Source organism: Podarcis filfolensis (assembly GCF_964270895.1).
Source record: "Podarcis filfolensis genome assembly, chromosome: 12".
NCBI lineage: Eukaryota > Metazoa > Chordata > Lepidosauria > Squamata > Lacertidae > Podarcis > Podarcis filfolensis.
The window spans coordinates 54,155,525-54,164,418 of record NC_139614.1 but is presented as its reverse complement, the minus strand read 5'-3'; the positions used below and the strand labels follow the sequence as shown (position 1 = coordinate 54,164,418).

The following is an 8,894-nucleotide window of genomic DNA, read 5'->3' as shown; positions in this document are numbered from 1 at the left end:
TCGTTTAGTCATGTCCGACTCTTCGTGACCCCCTGGACCAGAGCACGCCAGGCACTCCTGTCTTCCACTGCCTCCCGCAGTTTAGTCAAACTCATGATGGTAGCTTCAAGAACACTGTCCAGCCATCTTGTCCTCTGTCATCCCCTTCTCCTTGTGCCCTCCATCTTTCCCAACATCAGGGTCTTTTCCAGGGAGTCTTCTCTTCTCCTGAGGTGGCCAAAGTCTTGGAGCCTCAGCTTCAGGATCTGTCCTTCCAGTGAGCACTCAGGGCTGATTTCCTTCAGAATGGAGAGGTTTGATCTTCTTACAGCCCATGGGACTCTCAAGAGTCTCCTCCAGCACCAGAATTCAAAAGCATCCATTCTTCGGCGATCAGCCTTCTTTATGGTCCAGCTTTCACTTCCATACATCACTACTGGGAAAACCATAGCTTGAACTATACGGACCTTTGTTGGCAAGGTGATGTCTCTGCTTTTTAAGATGCTGTCTAGCATCACATACTGGTATTTAAATTCCCGGACCCTCCCTCATTCCCCTCCTCTGTTTCACACACAGACAGGCACCATCTTGGGTGATCTGTGTCTGTAGATCAATGCCCTACATCACAACACAACAAAAGTCAGTCGCAAGGGTAAACATTGCATATTCATGTATCTCATCGTACAAAATCTCTCTGAAATAACCTCTGAAAGGCTGAGTAATTTATTCTACGGAGAAGCATTAATCTCTGTCCTTCATCCTTTTTCTTTCTTTCTTTTTGACGGCTAACTCTTCTCGCTTTGCTTTGATGTCTGCTCCGTACACTGGCTTCTGAATTATTTAAAATGCAAACATCTGGATGAAATAAGCCAGAAACATCAGGCCTGCCTTTGCGCATTCACGCTGGTAGGGCTGAAGTGGAAATGCGGAAGAGAGGCAAAATTGGGTGTATTGGAAATGGATCGGTTTTGAGTGTGGCCAAAGTCCCACGCCAAGCAAATGTCAAGATTTGTGGACTGTAAATAAAACAAAAAACTGGGCAAAATCTTGTGTCTCCGTCGAATGAATATCACAAATGAAAATAAGAATAAAAGTTTGCTTTCAATTCAGTAATGGTTAAAGATACCCTGATTTCTATCAAGAGAAAGGGAGGTTTTGTTTTCTGTTGATTATTGTTAGGTTTATTATGGAGAGAATCAATACTTTGGTAATTTACTCCCAAATAAGTGTGCATATATTTACCTGGGAGTCTGCCCCATTGAATTCTGTGGGACTTACTTCTGAGTAGACATGTCTATGTTTGCTATGATAGTGTGCTACATAAATTACCAATGGCCAGCTGCATTGATTCTCTCCATAATAAACAATAATCAGTAATAACCAATAATCCAAAACATGAAATATACTGATTAGGCTTGCCAACTTATATTTCCCTTCCAGTAAACTTTCTCTGTTGTAGGTCCACCTGCAATCCTATCCCCATTGTCAAATCCAGCACAATCCTAGGCATGTTTTCTTGGAAGTAAATCCTGTTCAGAATGCCCAAGATTGTATTCTGACATGATAACTGTTGGCAGGTGGTTTTTTTTATGGAAATGAATTTATCTGTTTTACAGTATTGTATTGTTTACGACATTGAATTTTTATCAATGGCTCGTCTAATATTGCCAGCTGCTTTGTGAAGGCCTTCCCCCTTCCCTTTACTCAGCATGCCAGCCAAGCAAGCGTATGCATGCCTTTTTGTTGTTGTCGTTTAGTCATTTAGTCGTGTCCGACTCTTCATGACCCCCTGGACCAGAGCACGCCAGGCACTCCTGTCTTCCACTGCCTCCTGCAGTTTGGTCAAACTCATGCTGGTAGCTTCGAGAACACTGTCCCACCAGCTCGTCCTCTGTCGTCCCCTTCTCCTTGTGCCCTCCATCTTTCCCAACATCAGGGTCTTTTCCAGGGAGTCTTCTCTTCTCATGAGGTGGCCAAAGTATTGGAGCCTCAGCTTCAGGATCTGTCCTTCCAGTGAGCACTCAGGGCTGATTTCCTTCAGAATGGAGAGGTTTGATCTTCTTGCAGCCCATGGGACTCTCAAGAGTCTCCTCCAGCACCAGAATTCAAAAGCATCCATTCTTCAGCAATCAGCCTTCTTTATGGTCCAGCTCTCACTTCCATGCATCACTACTGGCAAAACCGTAGCTTTTACTATAAGGACCTCAAAAGTAAATCCCGCTGCATTCAATGGGGCATATTGCTGGGTAAATGCAAACTGAATAAATCAAATAATAAACAAATAAGAGCGCATTGGTTCACAAGTTTATCCATGGTTGTTGTTTTTGTTTCGTTTTGCAGATGTTAGCTCCGATTATGGTGTTATTTATATATTTTGTAAAATTTAGACGTTCTCCCTCAATGGCAAGTTAGTGGTGCAGCAATAAAACTGCTAGCACGTTTGCCAAGCGAAGCAGGGTCCAGTATGGTTTCAGCTGGTTAGACCGCATCTTCAATTTCCTGCATTGCAAGGGGGGGGGGGTTTGGACTAGATTTCCCTCGGGGGTCCCTGGTGGGCCTCTCTCACCCTCAAGCTGCCCTAACATTGACCACAAACAATGAAACATATGTTGTGGATATTTTCCCACATTTATCATGCTATTTTTGTAATATACAAATGACATGAGAAAATTTGGGGGGGAAACTGTAATATGGACAAAATTTAAGAAAACGAAATTAAGTACTGCGCTAGATGATTGACTGGGACGCGGGTGGTGCTGTGGGTTAAACCACAGAGCCTAGGGCTTGTTGATCAGAAGGTCGGCGGTTCGAATCCCCATGACGGGGTGCGCTCCCGTTGCTCAGTCCCTGCTCCTGCCAACCTAGCAGTTCGAAAGCACGTCAAAGTGCAAGTAGATAAATAGGTACCGCTCCGGCAGGAAGGTAAACGGCGTTTCCGTGCGCTGCGCTGGTTTCTCCAGAAGCGGCTTAGTCATGCTGGCCACATGACCCGGAAAAACTGAATGCGGAAGCAGACAAATGCCAGCTCCCTCGGCCAGTAAAGCAAGATGAGCGCCGCAACCCCAGAGTCGACCACAACTGGACCTAATGGTCAGGGGTCACTTTACCTTTACTTTAGATTAAGTTGTTTACTTTAAGTTTACTTTAGACTAAGTGGTAGATGCATGATGTAGTGACGGGAAGTCGTTAGAAATTCAAGAAGAATGTATTGTGATGCGATGTAACATATATTACTATTTTCTTTTTTTCTTCTGGATTAGTTTGTTACTTCTGTTTAATCTTAATAAAGCATATTAAAATACAGTAAAATAAAATTGAGGAAAACTCCCCCAGCGCAGAGTCCCTCCTGAGTGGGGAAAGCACTCTGTGCATGGTCAGAGGCACTGTGGCTGAACAGGCCCCTCCTCCAACCAAAAGGGCCACCTTCTTCTCTCTTATGTCCCAACCTACACTAACCCCTCTCAAAATAAAATTAAAATTAAATCCTCCTCACATTTTATCCCCGCCCCCCCCACTTTTCCTTCGATCGATTATCTCTGCGCTCCGCTCGCCTCGCCTCCCTCTGCACTCACAACACCACCCATCGACGACTCGGCTGTCTCCCGCCGCGCGCGGGGCCCTGCGCTCCGCCGCTCTGCGCCTGCGCACTAGGGGTCAAGATGGCGGCGCCCGGTGGGCTGCAGGAGGAGGCGCTGAAGAGGAAGGAGCGGCTGAAGGCTCTGAGGGAGAGAACCGGGGCGGCGGCCAGGCAGGTCGGCTGGGGGAGCGGAGCGGGGCGAGGGGTTTGGGGCGGCGGCTCTGGGTCCGAATGGGGGGGCGCGGCGGGGGAGCAGGGCCGAGGCCGGCCTGGCGTGGTGGGAGAGCAGGAAGGCAGCCCTGGTGGATCGGGCCCCGAAGCCTCCCCTCAGCCCTGTGGATCCCGAGGGGGAGTGCGAATGACCGTCCCTGCCAGGCCACTTTTTCTTTTTCTTTTTTTAAAAAAAGATATTTATTGAGGTTTTACAAAAACATAGTGAAATATACTCAGAGTCGCAAAGTGACTTCATGCTCTTTATTCAGCTCATAGTGGTGAGGAGGAATGAATGAAAGTCCCCTCAAAGTATCTGCTTTATATACATTATTTACACAATGGGCTGCACATGATTGGCTAATTCCGGAATTCTACTGTAAGCCAATCAGGTTGTGGATTCACTTCTATCTGGAGCATGATTGGGTGGTTCCTGCCAACCAATCATACGGCTGCATGGTTCTAGGACCAATCAGACTGCTGCATTCTGAATCCTATTGTTCTAGGACCAATCAGACTGCTGCCTTTTGGATCCTATTGTTCTAGGACCAATCAGACTGCTGCAGTTTGGATCCTATTCAACTCAGTACACAACACATAGGTTTACAAAATAGAAAAAAAGTCATATAGAAAGAAAAAGATACCAAAACGAGAGCATACATAAAAAAGAAAAAAGAATAAAAATACAAAATACAAAAAACAAATAGATAAAAAAGAATTAAAAACAAATCCGTTTTTTGTAACTTTAAACTCATTTGCTTGTTTCCTTGGCCTCCTCACACCTCCCCTTTTTAAATAATCAAATCAGCAAATCCTTACCCTCTTTCGTTGATCTTAACTCTATATCTTAACATATTATAACTCTATATTTTCATCCATTATCAATTCATTTTTGCATATTCTTATTAACTTTGTTGCTAATGCCACTTATTTTCAATCCAACATCATTTTAACATTCGTTAATTTTACAGTGTTTCTGCAAATAGTCTTTAAATTTCTTCCAGTCTTCTTCCACCAACTCTTCTCCCTGGTCTCGGATTCTGCCAGTCATTTCCGCCAATTCCATATAATCCGTCACCTTCATCTGCCACTCTTCCAGGGTGGGTAACTCTTGTGTCTTCCAATACTTTGCAATAAGTATTCTTGCTGCTGTTGTTGCATACATAAAGAAAGTTCTATCCTTCTTTGGCACCAATTGGCCGACCATGCCCAGGAGAAAGGCCTCTGGTTTCTTCAGGAAGGTATATTTAAATACCTTTTTCATTTCATTATAGATCATCTCCCAGAAAGCCTTAATCTTTGGGCACGTCCACCAAAGGTGAAAGAATGTACTGCCAGGCCACTTTTTGTGTCCCCCCCTTCAAATTATTATTACTATTATTATTATTATTATTATTCTACTTAATACTATATCACCACATCAATGTTTTCCACTTTACCTCCCTGGCTCTTTGGAGCCTATTGTTTTAAGCCGGATTCCTCAACCTTGGCCCTCCAGATTTTTTTTGGCCTGCAACTCCCATGATCCCTAGCTAGCAGGACCAGTGCTCAGGGATGATGGGAATTGTAGTCTCAAAACAGCTGGAGGGCCGAGGTAGATGAAGCCTGGTTTTAAGTAATAAAACTGCTCGTTTTTCCTTATGGGGTACCCGAGAGCCCATATAGAATCCTTTTGTAGGTTCTCTATTGGTAGGTGAAAATAACAGAGGCCAACCAGAGAATATTGAGAAGCAAAGCAGCTAGTGAGCCTGATCTTTATTGAACTGTTGCAACAGGATCCTCACCTCCCCCCCCCCCCGCCCCCAACGCAGGAGGGAGGAGAGGAACCGAGAACAAAGGTGTGCCAGCCCTTATATAGACATTTTAAATTGCCCACCCTGGAGTCCAAGACCACCCGCAGAAACATCATACATACATCACAGAAGGAGTGTAGCCCAATTCCACCCCCCAGGTACATCATACCTACATCACAGAAAAGGCGGTCTACAACAGAAATCTGAGTGGGTTGTTTTTACCCTGTCTGCCATGTTACCAATTTTTTTTGAAAAAAATTCCTTCCAGTAGCACCTTAGAGACCAACTAAGTTTGTTATTGTTATTCAGATACTGTCTGAAGAAGTGTGCATGCACACGAAAGCTCATACCAATAACAAACTTAGTTGGTCTCTAAGGTGCTACTGGAAGGAATTTGTTTGTTTGATTGATTGTTTTGACTATGACAGACCGCTTCCTACCTGTTGCCAGGTTACCTGTTAATGGTCACTTTGACTGGATTACCTGGACAGCCTGGCAATTCTTTTGTAATGATAATACAATTCCTGAGCCAGGTCACAGGCTCACCCAATTCACACCTTAAATGTGCCCTTAAGGCAGGATTTGTGAGGACAGAGACAATGAGGAGGTTTCTGCATTTCCTTTGACCTTGCTGAGAAATATTTCAAGTGACTGAAAGAGTCAAAATGGTTTTAGGACTTTTCCTGTGGGTTTCAGGCATGTGGTTTTATATACTTATATATGTATTTGCTTGGTACATTTGTGAACATTATATATATATACATAAATATATGACGTAAACTTTCTTATAACACTATCAACTTCCTTTCCTCATGATTTTCTAAATTAACTTTTATATCAGTGCTTAGGGATGACGTGGGACGTGGGTGGCGCTGTGGGTAAAACCTCCGCGCCTAGGACTTGCCGATCGCATGGTCGGTGGTTCGAATCCCCGCGGCGGGGTGCGCTCCCATTTTTCGGTCCCAGCGCCTGCCAACCTAGCAGTTCAAAAGCACCCCCGGGTGCAAGTAGATAAATAGGGACCGCTTACTAGCGGGAAGGTAAACGGCGTTTCCGTGTGCTGCGCTGGCTCGCCAGATGCAGCTTGTCACGCTGGCCACGTGACCCGGAAGTGTCTGCGGACAGCGCTGGCTCCCGGCCTCTAGAGTGAGATGAGCGCACAACCTTAGAGTCTGTCAAGACTGGCCCGTACGGGCAAGGGTACTTTTACCTTTAGGGATGACGGGAGTTGTAGTCCGTCAACATCTGGGGACCCAAGTTTCTCAAGTCTGCATTAGTGGAAGATTTATGCTTGTGTAATGGCACATGGCCACTTTCCTCCCCCAGGGTGTGTCCCAGGGCCTCCCCAAATATGCTCTGAAGGAAGGGGGAACCCTCAGAACAGATTGAGTAGGTTTGTGGGGGGAAGGAAGTATGGGAAGTTCTGTTTTACATGCAGAAATCCTTGTATTAGCAGAGCAAGTGGCTAATGCTAATTTGGATACAAGGTTGCTATTCCTTTTGGCAAGCAGGTGTGTTTATTTGTAAGACACACACAAAAATGATTGCCAAATCATACATACATAATTTTATTTGTAAGCCACCTTTCCACAGCTCATACCACTCTCAAGGCAGCTTGCAACATGAAAATATACATAACTACAATGTAACAAAAGTAGTCATTAAAAATATGCAGACTGAGCAGTTTGCACAAAAATCACAACAAGATCTGTATTAATGATTTAAAAACCCCCACAAACTTCAACACCCCAACCCAAGAGTCTTTTCAGCATCAGCTTTTGTAACTGGATTCAGTCAGAGTCCTGCCGTCCCAGGCCAAGTGAAAAAGGCCTGCAGGACAGGGAGCAGATCCTGCAGGACTCACAGCCAAGATGGTTTTCCACATGTTACTGAATTAAAAGGGTCCTTACTCGGATGTATGTACGTTTAAAGGGGTTCCACACAGATGATGCAGCAGATTTGTGGTTTTTCGGTTGCTTTACAGGGAATGACCAGAACTCACAAGTTAGGGGATTTTGTCCGGTCCTGAGAGATCTGCATTGGCTCCCAGTATGTTTCTGAGCACAATTCAAAGGGTTGGTGCTGACCTTTCAAGCCCTAAACGGCCTCGGTCCAGTATACCTGAAGGAGCGTCTCCACCTCCATCATTCTGCCCGGACACTGAGGTCCAGCTCCAAGGGCCTTCTGGCAGTTCCCTCATTGCGAGAAGTGAGGTTACAGGGAACCAGACAGAGGGCCTTCTCGGTAGTGGCGCCTACCCTGTGGAACGCCCTCCCTTCAGATGTGAAGGAAATAAGCAGCTATCTTTAAAAGACATCTGAAGGCAGCCCTGTTCAGGGAAGTTTTTAATATTTAATGCTGTATTGTTTTTAACACTCAATTGGAAGCCACCCAGAGTGGCTGGGGAAACTTTTCAGCCAGATGGGCAGGGTATAAATAATAAATTATTATAATATTATTATTAAGACTCAACATTAAGAAGAATTTTCTGGTGGTACAAGCCATTGGGTAGTTGAATAGACTGCCTTGGAAGGTGGTGGAGTCTCTTCGTTGGAGGTTTTTAAGCAGAGATGAGATGGCAACCTAGCAAGAGAGTTGTAGTGGTAGATTTCCTGGATTGCCAAAAGTTTGGACTAGAGTCTTTTACCAGCATTAATGGTCTGTGTTACTCAGACTAGAAAATTTTGTATCTTAAATTGAACAAGAATACCAAAACTCAAGCCTCAGTTATGAGATTTGGGGCACAGGAAGTGAATTGGAATACGTAGGGCAGGCACCCCCAAACTCGACCCTCCAGATGTTTTGGGACTACAATTCCTATCATCCCTGACTGCTGGTCCTGTTAGCTAGGGATGATGGGAGTTGTAGTCCCAAAACATCTGGAGGGCCGAGTTTACGTGTGCCTGACATAGGGTATGGGGGACTTGGATCTCCTGTGATCTTCAGAAATGAGCTCTAATATGTTTTAGGGGTGGGTGGGGAGATTGTAGTAACTTTTGAAGGCCTAGAGGTAGGGTATTGGAATCCAGGAGCATGTGAGTAGCTTAAGGTGCCATGATATGAAGAATTTGAGGAGGCAGGGATTTCTGTATGGTATCTCTTTGATGATATAGTACAGGCACGTCCAACTCCCAAGAGACAGTGATCTACTCCCAATACAAAAAAACTGGCAGTGACTCTGGACCAGAAACCCTGGGTTCAAATTTCTGCTTGGTTCTGAGTGTGCTCCACCCCTTTATTTTAATTTCTGGGTGATAATACTGATAAATAACTTGCAGATTGATCGTTTATCTGTATTACTGGCACAGTGTACACATACCACTTTAAACACTTTA

The 8,894-nt window shown here is 44.8% G+C and overlaps 1 protein-coding gene across 1 annotated transcript in view; it reads left to right on the top strand.

Moving 5' to 3' along the window:
- Positions 1-3,582: 3,582 nt before the first annotated feature.
- Positions 3,583-8,894, top strand: part of CCDC12 (coiled-coil domain containing 12) — a 36,181-nt gene continuing 30,869 nt past the window's right edge. The window contains exon 1 of the mRNA XM_083580080.1: positions 3,583-3,731. Within this exon, the coding sequence (XP_083436206.1) occupies positions 3,639-3,731 (93 nt within the window). The 5' untranslated portion in view covers positions 3,583-3,638. The remainder of the gene's footprint in view (positions 3,732-8,894) is intronic.